This window comes from Suillus paluster (genome assembly GCF_016628075.1).
Source record: "Suillus paluster strain FC165 chromosome Unknown EDB91scaffold_13, whole genome shotgun sequence".
NCBI classification, from domain to species: Eukaryota; Fungi; Basidiomycota; class Agaricomycetes; order Boletales; family Suillaceae; genus Suillus; species Suillus paluster.
The window spans coordinates 639,077-662,344 of record NW_024537573.1 but is presented as its reverse complement, the minus strand read 5'-3'; the positions used below and the strand labels follow the sequence as shown (position 1 = coordinate 662,344).

The following is a 23,268-nucleotide window of genomic DNA, read 5'->3' as shown; positions in this document are numbered from 1 at the left end:
GTTTGTCTTGAGGTGGAAGATGCGAAGTCTTGGCCAGAGGCGAGATCTGCAAAAGGTGGCACTGACAATCTGCTCCCTGGATCCATGAGGCACCACTGGCAGGGTCTGTCTGAAGTCTCCTCCAAACAGCACAGTGATTCCTCCAAAGTCGGCATCAACACCAAGAAGATCGCGCAAGGTACGGTCCAAGGCTTCCAGGTTGTGATGGTGGAGCATTGGTATCTCATCACAGATGATCAGAGAGGTGCGCTTCAGAAGCTCATGGACAGGATCACCCTTCTTGATGTTGCAAGTGCTGTCCTCATGGATGGGGATGGGGAGCTTGAAACGGGAATGAGCTGTTCGTCCACCTGGCAGAAGGAGAGAAGCAATTCCAGAGGAAGCCACACAGAGAACAATCTTGCCCTCAGCACGCAGTTTGGAAGCAATGAGGTTGCAGAGATATGTCTTGCCACATCCACCTGCACTGTGCACAAAGTGAGGATGTCCAGGTGTTTGATCATCATGATTCATGGCATCTTCAACCACTGCATCAAAGACTTGTCTCTGCTCCTGGTTGAGGGTGGGCACTCCTCTATCCACAGCTTCCTGGAGAACGTCCTGGTCATAGTCCAGTTGCTCGACTATCAGCTGGTTTCCCTCCCTGTCCCCCCAGGTCATATGAGAGCGAGGTATGTCAGGGAAGTTCACCTCCAGGGACTTAACATTCTTGTGAAGAAGACCATCAATGAGATAGAGACCATAGTCATGGACCTGCTCTGGAGTGGGATCCTGTATGCGCAGTCGATGAATGAGACGGTGATGCAGATCATCGCAAAGATTATCCTTGAAGTCGTTCCAAAGCAGATGAGGGTTGGTAGGCAGGCAGTGGAGGAGTATGATGACAAAAAGACTTCGCAGGCCATGTCCAGTGCACATGTGAGAGGCCTCTCTCAAGCATTGCTTCCATTCCCCATCATCATCAAGGAGACCTCTGAGCTGACATGCTTCCTTGAAAGTAGCACAGACATGGTCGTCAACAGTGCGAAGGTTTTCATAGGAGGTAGCCCCTTCAAAAAAACAATAGTCAGCAAATGGCAGACATGAGAGGGATCAAATGATACACACCTGGAACAACAGTCAGAAGCAATCTCAGATAGAAGCGCTCTCCAGAGTTGGGTCCAGCAGCATACATCCTTCCAATTGCTTTTCCGTGTTGGTGTTCCTTCCATGCCTTCCTGTCAACCCAGACAAAGCGGGAGGGAAAGTCTTGGTAGAGATAATCATGTGCTCCAGCTGCCACCAGGTCTTCATCAGAATTGGCTATGAACCATCCAGTAAGGCAAGTCTCCTTGGCTGCAGCACGGTCCAGAACATCTTGGGCATCATCCTCAGGATCATAGACGACCATCTGCTCATCAGGGAGGTGGACTGGCAAGCGATAGACAGATGGGCCATTCCTCATGCATCTGAAATTCAAAGATGCGCCACATAGACTCGACAGAGCTGATGTATCTGGAGTCAAGGTATGATTTGACCTCATCCACTGCTCCTCCCATCTCCAAGGTGGCACGGTCGTGTCCTTTGTAGATGTACTTGTGGATGTACTTGACAGACTTGATGGATGCACAGACCTCCATGTTGATATGGACAGTCGAACTCTGCCAACAGCCTTGGAGGATAAGGAACAACATCTTTGTTGGTGAAGACATTGCCATTAGGCTTCTGGACTGTGCGGCCATTGTCAGGTCGTGCATACTCTGGATAGCCATCGTCCTTCATGAGTGTTTGAGGACAGAAGGTCTTTGGATAATGCTTCTTGCAACGACCATTCTCCAAGCAACGTTCTGGAGTGCAGGGACCATGGAGCATGAATTTGCTGACAGCTTCATAGAGTTGTGGATGGAGGTTCTGGTCAGGAATCTGAGCAGAGATGAAGGAGTCGACCTGCTCTGCAGTGCGTATCTTGTACTCTGGCTCGAGGAAGATGAGGAGATGCATGTGAGGGAGACCACGCTTCTGATATTCGATGGTGTACACCAATCCAGCGACCTTTCCATAGAAGCCATCGCGAACCTTCTTCAAGAGGGCCTGCTGCTTCTGATAGAACACTCGAGCCACCAAGTCTGGACGATCAACAGCAGTCTGACCTTTATGACTGATCAGCAATGAAATCATCAATAAGGCAAAAAATGCGAACTGACCTGGAAGAAGATTGTCAGCAATCTCTGGCCAACTCCCATTTGCAGTCATGGTGAGGAATAGGTCTGGTTTTTTGCATGCACGACATATAGCCAAGGAGTCCTTGAAGGAGTTGATACATATAGCGAGGACCTCCACTATGAGAGGAAGGAAGGATGAAGGAACGCCCTGTCTCAGCCAGATCATCGATGCCATCATTGAGGACATTATCTGTCAAGCCTCTGTAGCAGTCCTGCCCTGAGCTTCTTCTGGTTGGTTTTGATCCAGTTCAAATTGCCTTGCTCGATAGTAGCCCAAGCATCAACCACATACTGCTGGAAGAGCCGTCCTGCACGAAAGATGTTGTCAGGCTCGATTGCAGGTGGACGGATGTGAAGGCGATAGCCATAATACAGCAGCTGGGTGACTTTTTTTGCACGACCACGACCACCCTCAGGGAGACGGAGAGGAATGTCAAGATGCCATCCCTCCTCACCAGAAGGAAACATGAGGACATAATGAAGGGTGGAATAGGCATGACTGAGCTGGCTGATGCGGCGAAGCTGACCACCTTGGAGTCGCAATACAATGTCACGTTGATCAGAAACGTCCTCAGATCCATCTCCAGGAATGATGGCAGCAATCTCATTGGAAGTAGGAAGATTGTATCTTCGACCATCACTGCCTGGCTTGAAGTGAATGCGTACTTGGACATCTCTGTGCTTGCTCTGGAGGCTTCTCTATCATGACTTGATAGGCTGCCTTGTAAAGTTGAGCATAGGGATGGTGTCTGTAGAGCATATCATGGAGTTGTCTGAGGGTCTGAGGATTGAGATTGCGATTTCTGTCAACACGAACATCGGTGGCATGCTCTGCATCAAAGACGTAAAGCTGAGCATAGGCAGGCTGTTGAGCTTCTCCAGGCATAAGACTTCCCATGAGGTGATGGAGAGATCCATGGATGCGAAAGGAGCTTGGGCCAGAGCCTCGAAGAGCAAGGTCATCGACTTTAACACCAACAGAGGTGAATGCCACAGTACTGTTGTACTGACGAATATTGGTGACAAATTCACGCTGTTGATACAACTGCTGGAGCTCAGGAGGCCATGGTAGGAGGGGTGGGAGATGAACTTGGCCCTGCAAGCAACACATGCCAAATTTTGGATTACGTGCAGAGGAGTTGGTGAGTCTTTCAGTTGCAAAGTGGCGGGCATGACAGTCGGGACACTCTACAGTGAGAGGACCAAGAGTGTGATGATTGATAGGCTCTGCATATGGTCGACCTCCAGGAGGAACAGGAGCATTATGAGGTGGTTGTTGAAAAGGGACAGGAATGTTCTGTGGTGGTGGTGGGGTGGTGGGGTGGTGGGGTGGTGATGGTGGTGGTGGTTGCTCATCCTCTGGATTATCCTGTTGACGATGTTCATGCTCCCGAGCTCTCCTTCTCTCCTCATCCTGGTCATGCTGCTCCTGTGATCCTGGATTGTGATAGTCCTGCCAAGCATCCTCCATACGTGCCTCATATGCAAGCCTGCGTTGCTCTGCCTGAAGATGACGCTCATGCTCCTGCTGAGCTATCTCATGACGACGTGCTTCCTCTTCCTGTGCACGCAAGAGAGCTTGTTGTTGTGCTTGTAAAATTTGTGCTTGCCTATGCATCTCTTGAGCCTGACGATCCTGTAACTGCTGCTGAAGCTGTTGCCGCTGGTGAGCCTCCTGTGCTTGTCGCTGCAACTGTTCATGAAGCTGTTGCTGACGGTGAGCCTCCTGTGCTTGTCGCTCCATCATTTCCTCCCTGAGTTGGCGAAGACGTGGATCTTCCATGTCTTCAACCTGGTTTTGCAAGTTTTGCAAATGGTGATGAAACTGAATGTTAAATTGAGCGTAATCAGGTTCGGGCTCAGGTTGAGGAGCAGGAGGTTGAGGAGGATTAGGAGGATTAAATGGAGCAGGAGGCAGATCAGGAGGTGGTGGATTGGGAGCAGGACCCCGTCTGTTACGTCTTTGCCTTCGACGTTCCTCCTGAGCACGATTGAAATTTTCCATTAGATTGAAGTTATGGTCAACTCCAACTCGTACTCCCTGAACACCAGGCTGATGGAGAAAGGGATGGGCATTCTGCATGTTTTGAGGGCGAGCTGCACCCTCATAATATACAGCACCATACATTGGCATTTGAGCAGCGGGATAGACAGGAGGAGGAGCTGGGGCAGGGACAGGAGGAGGGTGATAGCCACCAAACCCTGGAGGGTAGATGGGGGCAGGGGCAGGAGCAGGAGCAGGGTGATAGCCACCAAACCCTGGAGGATAGACAGGAGCAGGAGGAAAATAGCCAAAGCCTGGAGCAGGTAGGGGGTGGTGGGTGGGTGATGAGCACGCCACTTGACGATGCGCCTCATGACGCTCAATTGCATTGCGTGGAATGCCAGGAAATCTCTGCACAGGGATCTGAGCATGATTTAAATTTCCTAGCATATGAGGAATATTCTGAATAGGATATGTCAGCAACTGGTCAAAGTTTTCAATTCAAAATACACATACCATATGGGGAGCATCTGGTGCTACAGGGGCATGGTCATTTTGCGGTAAACGACGTGCAGGAGGCGAGCCAAGATTACGTTGATTTCTCTCGGCTTGACGCGCAACAGACTGGGCTCGTTGAGGGGAAGTGGGTGGAGTGGAAGGAAGCCTAAGGAGAAATTAACTAATTAGCAGGACTCCATCAAAATATATAAATTATGTACGAACATGGCAGTAATGTAGCAACAAAATCGAAAAATGAGGCAAAATATGGCAATGGACAGGATAGAAACACCACTGCAGCAAAATTAGTTGAGGAAGACATAAAAACGCATTACACGCACATAGGTCGGAATCCAACAAAGTGGATGTGTGTGGGTGGTCGAAGAAGTCTGCACCTCCCGAGGACAGGATCGCGTCAGGAAATCGACGTATGACAGTGCTGAAGACAACAAAAATGTTGTCCGAGATATTATCCCAGGGGGATAGGAAGGCAACTGTGAGCAACTGCCAGATAGAACACCCAGCAGTCAGACTCAACGCAAAAAAGCGTCCCGCCAACCAAATCTCTGCACTGTAGTGCTATCAGAGGTCCCAGCAAAAGCTGATAGCAACCGGCAAACACCCGTAAAAACAGGCAGCCAGGGAGGTAGGACTTGACACGGAGATGTCACAGGACAGTCTTTGACAACTGCAAAAGACGCCCTGCAAGACTCCTCGCACGTTCGTCTTGTATACCCAATTTCCCCAGTTCTCCGTGGGATTCGGGCACAGAAACAAACAACAAACACACCACACGAACCTGCTCTCCAAAAGGGTCCAGGGGAGGTCCAAAGGGTCCAGGAGGGTCCAGGGGTCCAAGGGAGGTCCAAGGGAGGTCCAAACGCGGTCCAAACGGTCCAAAATGCGGTCCAAAAACAGCAGAAAAGCGAAAATCACTATATTTTGTTGAATTTTTCAAGTTATTATTATATTTTTGTATTTAAATAAGTAAACCTTACCCCAGGAGGGGAATTTCACTACAAATTTACAAATAATCACTGGGGAGAGGATTTCAACAATGTAGTATGCGAGGAAATGTGAGGAAACAGATGATGGGGGAAAAGAGGTGTTTAGATTGCAAGGGTTTCGAAACTCGTAGGGAAATGGAACTCCGAAAATGAAAAGCATGCGAGATTCCCAAAATTGTTGAAGCAACCGACGCAACCGACACCATGTGCGCTACGCGGAATACACGTTTCACACGGTTTCCCCCATACCATTCTCCCTTACTTTATAGACTAGCCCAAGCCCGTTGTGCCTTCGGCACAGGAAGCAAGCAGAGCACTTTGTGCTCTGCTGGAGGCACCTTTGGTGCCTTGTCTCACCGTGTCTACATATTATTTAGTTGTGTGAAATCAATCATTTCTTACATCTTACATTTTAAAAATATTATATAATTTTGTTTTAGTTATGGGATGTTGCACAAACAGTTTGACTGAAGGTTACCTGGGACACTGGCTTGCAATCCCGTGGCCTCGTGCCTCAGCCAGCGGGATGCAAGCCAGTGTCCCAGGTAACCTTCAGTCAAACTGTTTGTGTCATGCTATTGACTCATACACTTCCTCCCAATTATCTTGTCCCATGTCCCATGTCCCATGTCCCGTCTCCCATCTCCCATCTCCCGTCTCCCGTCTCCCGTCTCCCGTCTCCCGTCTCCCGTCTCCCGTCTCCCGTCTCCCGTCTCCCGTCTCCCGTCTCCCGTCTCCCGTCTCCCGTCTCCCGTCTCCCGTCTCCCGTCTCCCGTCTCCCGTCTCCCATCTCCCATCTCCCATCTCCCGTCTCCCGTCTCCCGTCTCCCATCTCCCATTTCCCATCCTCCCATCCTCCCACCACTCCAATAATGTCACATCACCCATTTCATACATCACTCCCATCCAATCAGAAATCAAATCATATTATAGGAACAACTCTAACACAAAAAACTATTCAGAAGGCTCCCAGCCAGGTGGAGGGCCCTCCCTGCGTAGCTCATCCAAATGCCGACTGCTCCTCCCGACTTTTTCCCTTCTTCTGCTCAAAGAGGTGCTTTCGCCAAGCATCCACCACCCTGCGATGCTTTTGATGCTTACGTGCCTCCTCCAACTGAGAGCAGAAGGTATCCACATCCCTATCATCATTCTTGAGGTCTTGCTCATGTTGCTCTTCCCACCACATGATGTCCTTTGCCAACTTCACATTATATCGTCGGAGGTCATGGATTGTCTGATCCATAGCATTGCGATTCTCTTGCCAAGTGGTGACCTTAGCATACGGGTTGTTGAGTCGTCTCCGTTCAAGACGCGTGATGTGACTCTCGGACCAGCGGCGACAGAGTTCAGCAGACCAGTCAGTCACAGCAGGTGCCGACAACTCAGAAGGAGGGGGTACTGAAGGAGGGGGTACTGAAGGAGTTGTGGAGGTGGGAGGTGAGGCCAGCATGTTGACGGGCTGGCAATGACGTTGCTGCAGGCGGGCAGCAAAACTTGCATCAAAGCCCTGCAGAAGCCTGGCATTCCAGTCAACAGTAGGTCTGGGCTCCTGCCTTGTAGCTACCATAAATACACAATCAGACAAAGAGAGAGAGAGAAAAACTCACCTCGTGACATGACCCAGCATGACCGGAGTGTCACGTGATAATGCGCCCGAGCCAGCATCAGGTGCTGAGGAAGCACTGGGAATAGCTGCTGTAAATTGTGTGATCAGACAAAAACAGACACCAAAAAACTCACATGGTGACGTGACCCGGTGTGACAGGGAGCTCCGCGTCACGTGACGTGGCCAAAAACGCGTCCGAGCCAGTATCAGGTGCTGGGGAAGTGCAGGAAATGGCCATGGTGAAGTGTTGAGGGCACTGAGAGGCAGCAGGATTTGATAGCTGATGGTGAGAGGTGATGGCAGGTGATCAGAAGCGACGGCAGGTGATTGGGAGCCGCTGGAATGGTAGAGCAGTGTTGTGTTGCGTCGCGTCGCGTCTGGTGCAGTCGGTGCTGAAAAAAAAAACCACGTGAGGTTGCCAAATCAAGCGAAATGTACATATGACCCAATTCGGATAGTATAGTAACGGACGACGGTTTTCGGAAATTGAAACTCCGCTTGACAGAACCACATGGCATCGCTCTTTTCAGCGACCTTAGCGAAAAAACATGGCGTCCATGCGACGAAATGTGGCATCCATGTGTGGGTGGCTGCGTTCCCACACCCTTCTCCCTTGCTTTTTAGAGACGTTCCCACACCCTTCTCCCTTACTTTATAGACTAGCCCAAGCCCGTTGTGCCTTCGGCACAGGAAGCAAGCAGAGCACTTTGTGCTCTGCTGGAGGCACCTTTGGTGCCTTGTCTCACTGTGTCTACATATTATTTAGTTGTGTGAAATCAATCATTTCTTACATCTTACATTTTAAAAATATTATATAGTTTTGTTTTAGTTATGGGATGTTGCACAAACAGTTTGACTGAAGGTTACCTGGGACACTGGCTTGCGATCCCATGGCCTCGTGCCTCGGCCAGCGGGATGCAAGCCAGTGTCCCAGGTAACCTTCAGTCAAACTGTTTGTGTCATGCTATTGACTCATACACTTCCTCCCAATTATCTTGTCCCATGTCCCGTTGTCCTGTTGTCCCATGTGCCATTGTCCTGTGTCCCATGTCCTGTTGTCCCATGTCCCATGTCCCGTGTCCCGTGTCCCGTGTCCCGTGTCCCGTGTCCCGTGTCCCGTGTCCCGTGTCCCGTGTCCCGTGTCCCGTGTCCCGTGTCCCGTGTCCCGTGTCCCGTGTCCCATGTCCCATGTCCCATTGTCCCATGTCTTGTTGTCCCATTGTCCCATGTCCTATTATCCCATGTCCTGTGTCCCATTGTCCCGTGTCCCATGTCCCGTGTCCCGTTGTCCTATATCCCATTGTCCCGTGTCCCATGTCCCGTGTCCCGTTGTCCTATATCCCATTGTCCCATGTCCCATGTCCCATCCTCCCATTGTCTTCTCATCCTCCCATTGTGTCCTCTTGTCCTCCTCTTGTCCTCCCATCCTCTCATCTCCCTATTCACCCCATTTCTCCATTCTCCATCTTCCCATTCCCCTGTTTACCCATTGCCAATTTTTCCCATCTTTATATTTTCGCAATTTTGCATTTTCACATTTTTCTACTTGGTGTTTTCTTTTCTCTTTTCCCCACAAAAATCCCAAAATCCCTTGTTGTCCTTCAATTTTTACTATTTATCATGTATTCACAGTTACAGTACATGTATAAAATCATTGTTGTTGTGCAAAATGGAGGGCCAGTGAGCACCTGCCAATCCCATCTTTCTATTTTCGCATTTTCGCATTTTTCTATTTGCTTGGTGTATCCCATTGTGGCTCAATTTTTACAAATTCCCAATTTTGGACAGCGAGCTCGTATAGTAGGGGACAATGGTTTTCGCAAATTCAAACTCCGGTTGACAGAACCACGTGGGATGCTTTTTTTCAGCCACCTTAGCGAAATAACCGAAACTAACAGTCGGGAGCTTAAACACTGGCGAAGCCTTACCGACGCCATGGGCGCTACGCGGAAATGCCCAAACTCTCCCACCTCCCCCCCATGCCTTCTCCCTCACTTTTTAGATCCCTTACTTTTTAAGATATATATGAAATATTGATATTGAAATATTGAATTGATGATTAAGTAATCAGTCTCCTTCGCGGTGATATCCTTCGCGGTGATATTAGTGAGTACCACTAATATCACTGCGAAGGAGTACTTGATCATCAATATTATAAACATGAGGCTGCCTCGATGATTTCCTTATGTAGTAACCCACGTGACGAAAATACGCTTGAAGATTGGTGACCGCATCATAACTCTTGAGTATAAAATGTCTAGCATGTCAAGACGCACTGAATTATCCCCTGTGCTCTCTTTTCGTCATGGCCGGAGAGCAAACATTACCCGTTTCCCTTCGTAACACATCCACTTTTACCAGAGTACTCTGTTGTTTTGCTTTGGGGCGCCCCGATCTTGAAGACCATTGGGAGTCGCTACAATCAGCGGACTCGTTCGAAATCATGAGGGGCAGGATGTACTCTATTCTGACTGTCAACGTCACTGCAGTAAGCTATTCAACTCCTGCGAGCTGTACCCGGCGCTGACGTACTCCCAAAAAGGCGGGCCTGCTTCTTGCTACCAGCGGTGTTTTCGTAACCACAAGCTCTCCTGTACCAGATTTCGACTACACTATGTCTGGTTCCTATTTTCCACTTTTTATGTCACTCATGCTGGCCATGATTGCAATGTTGACATCTGGCCTGAGTATGATCCGCTGGCAACGCGCCGAGCGGCAGCGGACTCGAGAAGTAAGGGTTATTCTCGCATTTACTACCGACTACACCGACTGACCCATTATCAGCAATTTGAGTCAGGCGGCTACTTCCTCTTGTCCTACCTTTTGTCCATCGTTATGCCCATGTTCTTTGTTGTCGCGTCCCTGAATTGTTTCGTGGTTGGTGAGTTGCTCCCGCAATGTAGTGCTCACTCTGGGATCTTATTCCGTCCACAGCGATGGCGATAGCAGGCTTCTACTCCCAAAACATGGTCTGCCGCACCCTGACCGCGCTCTGGTTGGTTATGTACGTTGTCAGCATTGGGATGATATTGATGGGACTTGTGTGGAAGTATGTGAACAACTCAAGTGGCGCTGATCTTGATTCCCACCCTTTTTCACCATACTGAACTACATAATGTGTAGATCTATAGGAAGTTATAGCCAAGAATGATGGTTTTCTCTACGGATGCTACCTATGTTCCACTCATGCACGTTACCCCCATGAACCTTACGATACTCGTTGTAAATGCGTTGTCTTTGTTTTGCATTGTACTTACTATGTTTTCGCTATGTTTCACAGTTTTCGAATGCCAACTTTATTTAAAAGAGCACTATTTATCAGTGGATGACTAGTGACTTCCCGCAGCGTTCGGACCATTGTTCTAAATCTAAATCTATGTTCTGAAGTCCTCCTGCCGATGTGCCGCCATCAAACGTCTGTCTTAAACACCCAATCTATTTCTATGTAAATGAAAGTCCGAGGTTCGTTAAAGCAGAGCCCTACATTTAGTCAGGTAAGAGGGTGACAAGTTGCCCGGGAGGTGCTTGCGTGTTTGGTGGATGCGCGTCCCGGAGGTCTCAATACTTGTACGGTAAGTCGATGTGGAGAACGCAAGGTTGGAATATATGACATTGCCTACGTATGTTACACTATTGAAGGAGCATACGATTTTATCGAGACGAATCTGCCAGTTCCTCTTTGTTCCTCGTCCGAATCCTGATCTTCTGACTATCCGCACGTGCTGCAGGTTTCGATCGGAAGTCTAACTCTCCACTGTGAAGTTCTTAACTCTGTAGCTAGACGCTATCAGTTGACGGAGCTGTGGATGACAGAGAGCTACTTTTAGTCAGCTGAATCGTTGTAAGAGGGTGACATAAGCAGATGGAGAAGGTTCTTGAAGTTGCCCGGGAGGTTGCTTGGGACGCGCGTCCGGTCTTTATAATCTCTAAAGTCGACCACCGCCAACAACACTGAAGATGACCACCAACGAGCAACTTCTCGGCCTTGGAACTCCCTGCTCATACCCGCATTGCTCACTGCTAGATTTCCTCCCCTTTAAATGTCCTCATTGTCCAGACTCTCCCTCTTTCTGCGCAGAGCACTTCCACCCACACTGTACAACAGCACACGCTAACCTAGACCGTGTAGCACCAAATTGCCCTCTATGCAGCGTTCCCGTTGCTATCCCGCCTGGCGAAGATCCGAACGTGCGCATGGAGAGACATATCAGCCGTTTCTGCGAGGCGATGAATGCTACTGGTAGACAGCGGGGCAAGGGCGGGAGCAAGATATGCGCTAGAGGAAAGTGCGGCAAGGTTCTCTTTGCTCCCATAGGGTGTGATGTGAGTCCAACGTTCGTTGGGTGCGCTGATAGTAACGATGATCGTACAGAAATGTCACAAGGAGTTCTGTCCCCAGCACCGTTTCCCAAAGGACCATGCATGTCCCTCTCTCACTTCTGCCTCGAAGCCATCTATAAGACCCAGTCCTGTATCCGCCACTCCCAGCTCATCCTCTGCCAAATCCGCACCTCTACCTTCATCTAAACCAACACCGCCACTCTCCTCGAAGCTTTCCATCCCAGTCTCCCTCTCAGTTCCAAACGTATTCTCAAAGACTGACCGGTGAGTACACGTCCCCCTTCTCCTTCTCAGTATCCACTCATAACGCATCAGCACTTCTTCTGTACCTCCTCCTTCACCCACAACCAAACCACCCTCTCCCACCATCTCTTCCATCCGCAAATCCCCCCTCCTCGATCCAATGGCTTTCATCCCCCCACCTATCTTCGCATCTGCTTAATCCTACCACAACACCACATCTCATGTCACTGTATCAACCATCCATGTATCCTTATCTACAGACGCGCAAAGGAGGAACGCGAGAGCAGACGCAAAGCCATGACAGACCGCGCCAAGAGAGGTCTCCTCACAGAAGAAGAGAAACTCATCCTCGCTCAACAAGAAGCCGCACGCGCTCAGGAGCAGGAGCGCAGAAAGGGGGATAAGGAGTGTCTTGTCATGTAGCTTTACCCTGACTTTGGACCTTCTATACCACACGGATCTACCACACCACCGATCGTATATCGTAAACCCCTCTCTACTTGGATTGCCACAACTACTAATAAGACACCTTGGTGCTTGCCCTTGGCAAATTAAAGCGGAGTTAAAGAGCTCACTCTCCACTATGATTCTTACCCTCACCACTGCCCGTCGCGATATCGAAAGGAATATTAATGCTGATTTTGAGGCTGACATCTCCGGGTGGTTATGACCGGGCCATGTCAACCTCAACTTCCTCTGTCTCTTTCCCCATCCCTTTCGTCCCTTCGTGCGCTCGCTCGGTGCAACCAGGATCGTGGACAACGACAAGGTGGATGTAGCACCCGCTGCTTCTTTCACAAGAAGAGCCACTAGCAAGCATTACTGAAGGCTCGCCAGACTTGTCTTCAGTGTCTGCAGAATCCAGATGTTTCTCCCGACCCAGATCCAGCTCCGACCGATTTGTTGGATATCCTCATTTTCACACCTCCACCAGGTGAAGTCCTCGCAGAGGCCAGGGCTCTCTTCGATAGGATACCAAATTGACCTCATAACCTCTGTCTGACGTACCTCCCAGCCCCCAGGGCCTCGTTAGAAAATTCAAATTCAATATCGCACTTACACCATGTCTCCTACATATTTCGCACGCGAGTATTGAAACAGCCCAGCGCACAATCGAACTCCACCTCGGGGGACGTTGAATGTTCTGTTTTTCGACTCGGAGCAGAAGGGGCTCAGAGTCATGCCAATGATACTCACGGTGGGCTATTCGGAAGAAACGACATCATCCAGAGGTCTTCGGAATACAGCACACAGTGATGGCATGCTGCACTGCATGCAAACATGCCAAAGAGAGCTGACGACATCGAATAGCGCCAGTGACAGACCCGAGCGCTTCGTCTACACAGCAATTAACCTGTGAAGTGAACACGAGGATGACGCATGGGACGGACCTCAAAAAGTACCTGCAAAGATCGCTTGAATTCTTGAATAACTTGGACTAACGCCTGCATACATATTCCTAAAGCCATCTTGTAGGTCAGGATCGACTTGTCGTGAGCAACTCGTGCGCTTCTAGTTGAAGACCATCCCGTCAACTCACCAACAATATTTGCCTTGGCAGATATCCCGTTCTACTTAAAAGTTCCCGACAGGCTTCTCTGATTCACGTACTTAGTCCACGACTCCAAGCGCCGATCATGTCTTCCTCGACCAGTAATAAGCAACAGACGCCAGGGATCGTACCCCGACAGACGATGCGAGGCCATACGGACTGGGTAACTGGTGTTGTACACCTGCCTGGCGGACAACGCATCATGACAGGTTCAAAGGACAGCTCGCTCCGATTATGGGACCTAGAGAGTGGCGCACAGATAGGAGAGGACTGGAGGGTTGAGGGGGAATGCAGAAGTGTTGTCAATCACAATATTATCTCCAAACGGCAACACTGTCGCAAGCGGGAGCCATGATGGGATAGTGAGGTTGTGGAACATTAAGACGAGGAAGGTCATCGCGACATGGACAGGGCACACTCAGAATGTGTGGACAGTGTGCTGGAGTGCAGATAGTGAGCGAGTCGTGAGCGGATCCAGCGACGGGACTGCAAGAGTGGGATGTCGAGAGCGGTAAAACGGTCCTGGAAATGAAGACAATGCTCAAGTGGGTGTACGCGGCGATTTACTCGCCCGATGAAACTAAAATTGTGAGGTGTGGAGGTTACGAGTATGTCAGATTCTGGGATGCAAAGACAGGTGAGCCACTCGACATGCTCAGACACGCCGATAGATCAGTTTGGAGGTTGGCATGGACCTCGGATGGAAAGAAGCTTATCTCCGGGTCATACTATGGTTCGATTAGAATATTCGACACAACCACTTGGGAGCAGATTGCCATCCTCGTAGAGCGCTCAGACACCGCCGTCGTCGGCATCTCCCTGTTTCGGAACGACCGCCTCCTTGTGATTGCCTCGTGTGATGATGCGGTACGTCCGAGTCTATGGAACCTTGACACGAACCTCCCAGTCGGTCCACCCCTCCAGCACAAAGATGTGGCTTTACCCTGACTTTGACTGTGACTTTGGACTTTATATACCACACAGATCTACCACACAAGACCGAGCTTCTACTCCTCACCGCTTGGATTGCCCAATAACACAACGCCTTGAACAGCAGTAATAGCGGTACCTACTCTAGGAATGCGGATGCGGTCAGTGCGTATAACACAGAAACGAGCGAACGCAGTAAGTGAAAGGAATCCATGAATGCGATCGAGTCCACAGAACCGGCTTGGGTCATTTTCATGCTCTATGACTCCCGATGCCCATCTGAATCTGCGGTTGTGCTTCATCTCCCTTAGGCTTATCTCCTGAATCAGAACATCAACGCGCCCTGGGCTCATGGACTGAGATGCTCGACGCGGGGATTGGGGCGTACAATGTAGTGATCCGCCCTTGTGCGAAGGCTGGATCTCGGAGGCGAGAAATGCGCATTTGTTTCGGAGGTGGCGATTCCGCCAGTGAATAATTAATTTGGTGACGAGGACCCTTTGAGAATGTCCAAGATACGGCCGGTCTTGGTGCAGGTCTTCGCAGAGTTTGTGTCTGCGACCAAGTCTTGTGCCGCGAAAGGAATGCTGATTTCGGGCTCCGTCCCAAGTCTGACCAGGCGATGTCAATCTCATCTTCCTCTCTTTCCTCATCCCTTTCACGCGTTTTTACCCCGTGCGTGCGCTCACCCATCTAAATCTTTCTCGCTCGGTACATCCGGGATCGTGGAATGCGGACACTGGACAACGATGGGGTGCCCGGCGAATGTAGCACCAGAGCTGCCCTAAGCTCTTTCACGAGAGGAACTGCTAGCAACTTCATGCACTACCATAATGATTACTAAGGGATCACCAGTGTCTACAGATGAAGATGCTTTCTCCCGACCCCGATATCGATGTAGCTCCAACCGATTCAAGTTGTGATAAAACATGCCCTCGAGCTCGTTTTCACACCTCCCGCCCCAAATTCCAATCACCAGGTGAAGCCCCAGGGCTCTTTTCGATAGAATTCTTCAAGATACCAACTCGACCTCACATCCTCCGTCCGGCCCCCTTGTTGGCGAATTCAATGTCGCACTTAGGCTAACACCACGTCTCAATGCCTACACTTACATATCTGCACGCGAGTTCCAAAACACGTGATATATTTGACATTTGACGACCTCTTTCTCTTCCTCTTCTGTACCCTGGTGCATGGGCGATTCACGAACCTACGTACTTGCTCTGCAAAAGGAAAAGTGCGCTAGCGCGAACATGAGGTTACAGGAAAGTGAAAGTGGGGGGATGAGCTATGGGTTATGGACGCACTGGGATTCGGGAACAGGCTAGAGCTTGAGCCTTGAGTATGGGTGGGTCAATATTGATGGGGACACAAGGACGATAGTGATAGTAGGCTGCCAGGCTAGTACTATAGAGCACAGAGCACATACTGCTGTCAGTCTTCTATTTTTCAAGTTTTATGGTCATACTTATGCCTTCGTCCAGAACCGGTAAATTAATGTCGACCGTGGTCCGCACGTTCATGTCATGGTGGTATCTATCCTCCGACCGCATCGCTTCCTCTAGCCTACAATCCATATCCATCGTCTGCTCAGGTAGCCAGACGCTCCTAGTCAAGAGTCAAGATATCACGAACAAACGCACGATTAATATCCTCTTAGCAAAACCACCCATCCTACACCTCGCCCCTCGTGCGGCTCACATTCACGGTCGCCTGACGAGCGTGTCCCACCTTTGCCTTTGCCGAGTTTTGCGGATGTAGAATTGCTACATGCTCGATTAGTAGACTCTAGAGCAGGGCAAGGGCGAAGAAGTGGGCGTATAAGGCGTATGAAGAAGTTCAGTGAGAACTATCATGCGCACTATATTTTAGTAAATTAGTCGTGATGACCGTAATACTGTGCACAGGGGGATCAGTTTTGTTCCTTGCCAACGGATTCAAGGGGCGTTCAGTGGACTATTCGGCCCAGCGTTGTAAGATTCGCGACCATAAGTACTTGTTCTCTAGACCGCTATCGTTCAATTCTCACCAGCGCTGAAACCTTCTTACAGATATATACTGCCACCGGATACGCTGTCTCATGGCTTGAAGATCTGGCCGGCGTGATGCATGATTGGCATGACGCACGCAATGCGCATCTGGAATCTGGATCATGTAAGTACTGTTTCGGTAAGCGCAGTCACGGTCCCGCATGCGCAGTATCACTTCCTTAGTAACAGCAATGTTCATCACCGTCCAGAAGACTTCTCTGTGGAAGATGGTTACGGTTACGCCGTGCCCCGGAGAAATAATGGAACCGGTGGGCCGTGGTAATAGTTCTCTGACCGGCCATTGGTTGAGACTCGACATCTCGTCAACGCCCTACCAAAGTGCTCTGTCACTGGGATTAATATTATTGCAGTAGCCTATTGCGTGATCCCCCGCGATCAAACCATGAAGTACATGAATTAGATACTCTACTTGATAGATGTTTCTAAAATGTCGTTTCAACTTTTAAGGCTCAAGCTCAGGGATATCCCGACTTATGGCATACTTGAAACACTCTGAACCTGAACTTGACGCGAACGGCGTGTTCTACAGGCATGTAGTCTACCGGATCTCACCGGAGGCAGAATACCACCAGAAGGTTGCATAATTGGCGGCGGGCGCCTCCTCGCATCTTATTCGCGGAGTGTTGCTCTACCTACTAGACTGTTGCGGTACTCCGTGAGTCGTCAATCGCTGAGCCTGACAGGGGCGTTCATGTCAAATGTGGGCATAGCTTAGGCTAAACTTACCCCAAGGCAGTTCACAAGGTGGGCTTCCCACTCCAAGTTAGATCGGTCCACTCGGTCCATTGGCAGTGCTAACTCGCATCGGTGCGGGCTTTCTGACATTAAGACCGAGCATTATATTACCGTCACCAGCTGTACCGTGTCTGGCAAATTATAAATTCCCGGCGCAGGAAGTTGCATGTTGCACCTCAACGTTCAACATTGGAGTCGGTAACGTCCCTCGAAAGTACCGTGCAAAGCACTATACATACACTCCCGGACTATTCTATCTCCATGGGTAGTATTTACGCTTCCTCTCTTGCACTGCTGCCACCTCGAGGTATAAATGTGAATGTCATTCAAAGGCTTTCAATTTGTCTTCTAGCACCTTAACTGATACGTTAATGTGACACACAGAATGTTTTCAGTGAGTCACTATCTCGGACAGCCACTGCACCACACTTGACATGTCGAAAGTTGTCGTTGCGACGATCGTGGTGCGTTATACAGTGATTTTTTTTTACGGACTGGGACAGATATCAATACACTCGGACCAGGTGTACGATTTTGTGTCTAACCTGGACGACGAGGTACGCAATGGAATCACATGCTCGGATAGTGAGGAGGCTCGTTTAGAACTCAAATTAATAGATCAACTACCTCTTGAATTCTCGAACGACATTGGCAAAAGGGCTATTTCTTGGATGTCGTTACATACCCTTCGTGATATTAACCCTGCACGTTGCAAGTACGGTGGTGGTTATCTTAATGTCATGACTGACTAAACGAGATATATTATTCGCAGTGGCCTTCTCGTGGGGCGTGGAGGTATGCATGCGACCGCGAAACACCAGAAATTTTTGACTTACAATCGCACAAGGCTTGCCTATGGCTTGCTCAAAGTAACATATGTCAGTGTGCGGAGTCTCCATGACCTGCCCACCTGCTAACCAGTAGTGGTAGTGTTCCTTGGGATTCTCCTGTTATGTGCGGAGTGTAAGCGATACATTTTATCCGACGAATATCACTGAAGTCAACATACACATAGGTATCTTTGTCCTACGAACGTATGCGCTATGGAACCGTGATCGACATGTTCGGAAAGCGTTGTTGATATTTTTTCTCGTGAGTACACAAAAATGATAGCCTCCTTCGTCTTCACGATTTCAACTCTAATTAGGCACTTCTCTGTGGAGTGATAACACTGCTAGTAGCATGCGGGATACGATTGAAAAAGTCTATTTGTACGTCTTTCCAAGCTGAGGTCATTGCTCATGTCTAGAGCAAGAGTTGCAGTCACATCTAGTTGCTACTCCTCTACTCCGATACCGGTCAGCTTCATTCTTACACCCTACATCATTTTGTTACTCCTCGAAATAGGTTGGTCCGTCGTTTGTTGTCCCTTCTGGACATTCAACTAAAGCCACAACTACTGCATTCCGCAGAAGTTGTTTGTCTCACCTTTTACAGGATCATAAGATACTACCGTGCCACACGCTGCCGACTTTTAACGTTGGTTACCCAACATAGCGTAGGCTATATCCTTGCCGGGCTATGTGAGCGAATACAATGACTTTGATACGACGCGCTAATTTTTTTACTACAGTCTTCACTGTACTTAATATCATCGCAATCTGCTTCGTTTCGGTATGCCTAGACTTTATCGACTCATGAAATTCATAAACTCACGGTTCTACAGGGCGACTACGGCCCAGTATTTGAAGCGTGAGATATTTATCCAACGAAGATGAATGATTTCTTATGCATGTTGATTGTTCTTAGGACACAGGTCGTGGCACAGAGTCTTCTTGCAACTCGAATGCAACTTGACCTATGGAAACTCGACCGCCTCCCAATGGCCCCTAGTACATCGGACTCGACCGATTATGATCAAACGAATTTAGAATTTTTCGAATTATCATACAGAGCATCATCCTTCACACCCGGCGGCCCCGTGCCAGTAATCTAGCAAGGTTTAGTACGAGCACGATAGCAAAACACTACTTCCTTGAATACGTCTTCCGATTGCGGGGATCGCAGAGCCATCGGCATGTTCAGGAACGCGGGAGCAGACGCAAAGCCATGACAGACCGCACCACTTAAAGAGGGGTCTCCTCGCACAAAAGAAATTCATCCTCGCTCGAGAAGAAGCCGCACGCACAGAGGAGGGCAGAAGGGGGACAAGGAGTGTATCCTCATGTAGCTTTACCCTGATCTGTCTTTGGACTTATATGCCCTTATGTTACAGCATATACACAGATCTACCCTACACTTAAGTTAAGCTACACACTCGACCGGTCACCGATCTTGTATACTCCTCCCCACTTGGATTGCCACGACACTAACTAATAACACACCGATGAACAACAATAATAGCGGTACCTACTTTAGGAATGCGGCGATAAGTCGACGTATAACACAGAAACGAGCGAACGCAGTAAGTGAAAGGAATGAATGAATGAATGTAATCGAGTCCGCAGGACCGGAACTAGACAAGAAAAACTGCAGAGGTGGAGTGTTCCTGGTGTAGGACGGAGTGTTCCTATGATAGGACGAAATGCAGGTTGCATAGAACATGAGGAAAACGGAACGTTATGAGTGCAAAACGTAACGTAGCGTGCCGTGAGTCAAGAGTCAACGTCAAAGTCAAAGTCCTTGGGATGCAGAATACGCGCGTGACTTGTTCATGTGCAGTGCTATCGTCGCACGAAGTAGACGACCAGGATGATGAAGGGTATGTATGTAAACAGCGACGCCACGCTCATGACGCGACACCTGAACCGCCATGTTTTTGCATCTACGCAAAAATCATCAGTTTTACCCAAACCCCACATCATAGTCCCTTGCACTCACCATGCTCAATCTGCGGATCATCCAACGACACCCCTTTCTCATCACCAACAACGCGCGTCCTCGGCGTCCTAATAAAAAGCGCAGCGACCCACCAAACAGGAAACAAAACGAATCCTAAAAAGAAACACCAAGCATGAACAGGCGACCCGTGCTCTTCCTCCCCGCGCAATCTTAGCGTCCAAGGCGTTTCCCCGAGTTTCTTTGGCGGGCGTCTGGGATCTCGCATGTGGAACTTGCCAGAAGGCACGATGGAAGGCGCGTGTGGGGATACGAGGGCGCTGATTGGGATGGAGGCTTGCGACATGCTTTGACGCTGCGCGTGGTGCTGGCTCTGGGAGTGTGAGATGCTGTTTGAAGTGGTGTGCCCGTTTGTACTTTTGTGCGGTGATTGTGGTTGGGCGCGGGTTGAACGAGTGGATGTGGCACGAGAGGGTCCGCTGGGATTGGAGAGGTTAAACACGGGCGCTCATCTGACTCGACCAGGAGCCGAACTTGCCCGCCTCAGGCGTCGGCCCTAAGTTCGTGCTCTGGCCTTGGATAGACACAGGACGCGAGTGCACGGGTGTGGTGAAAGCTGTAGACACTGATATGCGCGCGCGTTTGCGGTGGTAGCTTGATGGTGCGTGTGACGAACCAGAGAGTTTTTGGCCTGGTTAAGTATGGTTAATTAGATTAAGCAACCAATCAGTAAGCAACAACGTAATGCTAATACTAAAAGGAACGCACTTCGGTTGCTCTCTGGGATAGCAAACGTTGCGCGCTGGTCCTTTTTCTGCTCAGGCGGTGTAGTATCGATATCTTCGGCCTTGCGTTTGCCTTGGGTCTTATCGCTCACGTTGCCGTTGCGGCTCACGGGGGTTGGGGTACTGGGATCCATGGTGATTGAGCGGGAAGGACGTGCGGGTGTGGGAGTGGTGGAGGGAGGGAGGAGAAATTGAGACTGAGGCGAGGGGCGGCTTTGTGTTTTGCTTGGATCTACGGGAGCGTCTAGTCTTGACGAGGAATGGTTTGGCGAGGCGGCGCCATCCGAAGGGAGCCGAATAGCATTGGGTTTAGTAGACATGCGCGGGTCTGCGTAGCTTACTGGGCGGCGGTGCTTTGTCGGGGGAGGAGGAGATGGAGATGGAGACGGAGATGGGGACGGAGATGGGGACGTACGTTCCCCGCCTAGAACAAATGAATGAGTGGCTGAAACGAGCGACTGAAACGAACGCATAAGAAAGTACATGAATGGATGAAAAGAAGAGAGAAAAGATGCGGAATCCGGAATCTGAGGAACAATGCAAAGATCTTAATGCCGTAAGAACTAGACTTACCTTGGAGAACTGGGGAGCGTGGTCGAAGAGGTGATGAAGGTGAGGGTGAAAATGATCGCGATATGGGCGCTTGATTAGGAAATGGCGCCACGCTGTCACCGCGTGTTTGGGACCCCGGACCCGGGACACCACTCTGGGGTACCGATGGCCAGTTGACGAGGTCTAACCCTTCACCCAACGAAAGACGCAAGATTTCGCGCGATACCTCTGCGGGCCATTCGGTATTTGAAGTCGATGTGACACCTTCTGTAGCTTGTTGTGCACTCCAAGAGGCACTGTTGCGTCTACAACGTCGAGCTTTTTCACGGTCAGAGATTGTTCGCGCACGGGGTCGTTGTGTAGCAGGCTGCTCTTCCGAGACAGAAGGAAAGATATCCTGCACCTTCGGAAGGCTTGCAGAATGTCGTACAGAACGGCCAAACGTCATTGATAGGGATGCAAAGAAATCATCACCAATGCCAGATGGGATCCGCGATGAGCGTTTGGGAAATGAGTTGGATCCGTCTGGGAAACCTGATGCTGTGGGAGTAATACTAGTACCAGTGGCGTTCTTGTCCTTGAGGCGAGATGACAAAGCCGGGTGGTCCAGGGGGGGCAGAGGGGGTGGGGGTGATGGATATGTAAACGTAAACGTGGACCGGTTCTCGGGTGTCGGATGGCCAAATGTTCCGGGAGAATCGAATCCTAGCTCGCGAAGGATGGGTGTGGTGAGATATGCGGTGGAGCGAGTTGTTGGGGATGTGTTGGATCGTGGTCTGTTGGGTGTTCGTGGATGCCGTCTGGAAGACACCGTATCTGTTGGCGATGATTTGGACTGGATGGATGAGCTGCTGGCATAATTGTTGTCGGGTATCGTTAACGTGCGTCCGTTGTTGTTCCTTTGTGCTGATATGTCGGTCGTGACAGAATGCGAGCTTCTGGTCGAGCCGGGACCTTTGCCATTCTTATTGCTGTTATTTCTCTTGAGCGAAGGAGAATATGAGATTCGTCTGGTAGTGCCTTTAGTGGAACTATGGTCTGCAAATTCTGGTACCATTGGAGAACTGCCCACTCGTTGGCGACCAAACGTGGACCAGTCCCCAGCTGCATCTAGGCGGTTCGACTGGCTTGGAGTTATTTCATGGGCCGACAAGCCAGGTTCGTCCACTTCACAAACGCTCTCGGAAATGATTTTTTCCCGCTGGGTATTACGAAGCCCCCAGCTGCTATCATCTACAGCGTGTTTCCGAGTGCTGGGACTCAGACTGTGAGGTAGGGATTCTGTATCATCCATGTCCAAGTATGAACTCGGGTTCTCGAGAATCCTCTGGTCGATGTTATAACGCACTGCTGGGGAGGTTTCGACTGTTGAATCCACACCATAGCTGAGCGCAGGAGTGGGTGGGACGATGCAGGAGTTTTCTGGTTGGAGAGGTAAAACGGCGGGATGGCTAATGGCTCTGCCTCGGATGTGAGAGAGGAAGGAATGCATCTCTCGCCAGATGCCCTGCTACGCTGGTGAGTGCGGCGCATATATGAAGATCGTTTTTAAGGACATACAGGTCACTCCGTCAAATAAAAAGGGCTGGATCGAACTCGTCTCGTTGCATATATACCCGCCGCGTTCCTGTAGCTTACAAGGCACGGGGACTGTAGAAACAGATCGTCACGACCCTAGAACTGTTGCACGTGAATTGTAACTATCGCCAAGCAATTGGGCAACGAAGACCAACCTGAACCTGCACGATGGCAACAATACTCGTGCGCTGATACCAGCAAACGTTGACGAGCTGGACGAGCTGAGAGAAAACCAATTCCGGATCAGTTCTCGAGAAGTCAAGGCATTAGATCGGCATCCATTATCAACCACCCCCGAAGGGGTCGACACTATTTACGCGTCGAGGTCACATGATCATGAACAATGGATTACATAACTACACATACCTCTGCCGTGGCCGCTGTACATCCAGACCGCTACCGCGTTTTCCGTTCAGCAACCAGCTGG

General features: G+C 49.9%; 6 protein-coding genes across 6 annotated transcripts; 3 read left to right on the top strand and 3 right to left on the bottom strand.

Annotated features, from left to right (window-relative positions):
• Positions 1–6,690: 6,690 nt before the first annotated feature.
• EDB91DRAFT_1080261 (uncharacterized protein) lies at positions 6,691–7,534 on the bottom strand (the record flags this gene model as incomplete). The annotated part of the gene is made up of 3 exons (XM_041315201.1): positions 6,691–7,243; positions 7,298–7,372; positions 7,431–7,534. The coding sequence occupies 3 exons, from the start codon at positions 7,532–7,534 to the stop codon at positions 6,691–6,693; spliced, it is 732 nt and encodes a 243-aa protein (XP_041179743.1).
• A 1,993-nt stretch (positions 7,535–9,527) lies between these two features.
• On the top strand, positions 9,528–10,735 carry EDB91DRAFT_1120356 (uncharacterized protein). Its single transcript, XM_041318185.1, has 4 exons — positions 9,528–9,784; positions 9,839–10,027; positions 10,081–10,177; positions 10,231–10,735. Exons 1-4 carry the CDS (start codon positions 9,602–9,604, stop codon positions 10,401–10,403), a joined length of 642 nt encoding a protein of 213 aa, XP_041179742.1. The 5' UTR covers positions 9,528–9,601; the 3' UTR covers positions 10,404–10,735.
• Positions 10,736–10,918: 183 nt separating this feature from the next.
• EDB91DRAFT_1220256 (uncharacterized protein) lies at positions 10,919–12,303 on the top strand (the record flags this gene model as incomplete). Its single annotated transcript, XM_041320887.1, has 3 exons — positions 10,919–11,619; positions 11,669–11,901; positions 12,141–12,303. Exons 1-3 carry the CDS (start codon positions 11,254–11,256, stop codon positions 12,301–12,303), a joined length of 762 nt encoding a protein of 253 aa, XP_041179741.1. The 5' UTR covers positions 10,919–11,253.
• A 3,944-nt stretch (positions 12,304–16,247) lies between these two features.
• Positions 16,248–18,662, top strand: EDB91DRAFT_1335281 (uncharacterized protein; the record flags this gene model as incomplete). The annotated part of the gene is made up of 17 exons (XM_041325481.1): positions 16,248–16,335; positions 16,370–16,516; positions 16,542–16,671; positions 16,767–16,800; positions 16,943–17,068; positions 17,269–17,455; positions 17,533–17,542; positions 17,564–17,612; positions 17,673–17,705; positions 17,767–17,863; positions 17,921–17,943; positions 17,996–18,026; positions 18,079–18,111; positions 18,164–18,240; positions 18,296–18,359; positions 18,412–18,495; positions 18,561–18,662. Coding segments are annotated over 17 exons (1,314 nt in total), but the record flags the coding sequence as incomplete, so codon positions are not given.
• Positions 18,663–19,811: 1,149 nt separating this feature from the next.
• Positions 19,812–20,845, bottom strand: EDB91DRAFT_1236301 (uncharacterized protein; the record flags this gene model as incomplete). Its single annotated transcript, XM_041321434.1, has 5 exons — positions 19,812–19,912; positions 19,969–20,036; positions 20,061–20,297; positions 20,449–20,617; positions 20,695–20,845. The coding sequence occupies 5 exons, from the start codon at positions 20,843–20,845 to the stop codon at positions 19,812–19,814; spliced, it is 726 nt and encodes a 241-aa protein (XP_041179739.1).
• Positions 20,743–23,186, bottom strand: EDB91DRAFT_139702 (uncharacterized protein). The gene is made up of 3 exons (XM_041326195.1): positions 22,997–23,186; positions 22,824–22,943; positions 20,743–22,773 (listed from the first exon to the last, which is right to left on the bottom strand). Exon 3 carries the CDS (start codon positions 22,753–22,755, stop codon positions 21,136–21,138), a length of 1,620 nt encoding a protein of 539 aa, XP_041179738.1. The 5' UTR covers positions 22,756–22,773; positions 22,824–22,943; positions 22,997–23,186; the 3' UTR covers positions 20,743–21,135.
• Positions 23,187–23,268: the final 82 nt, after the last annotated feature.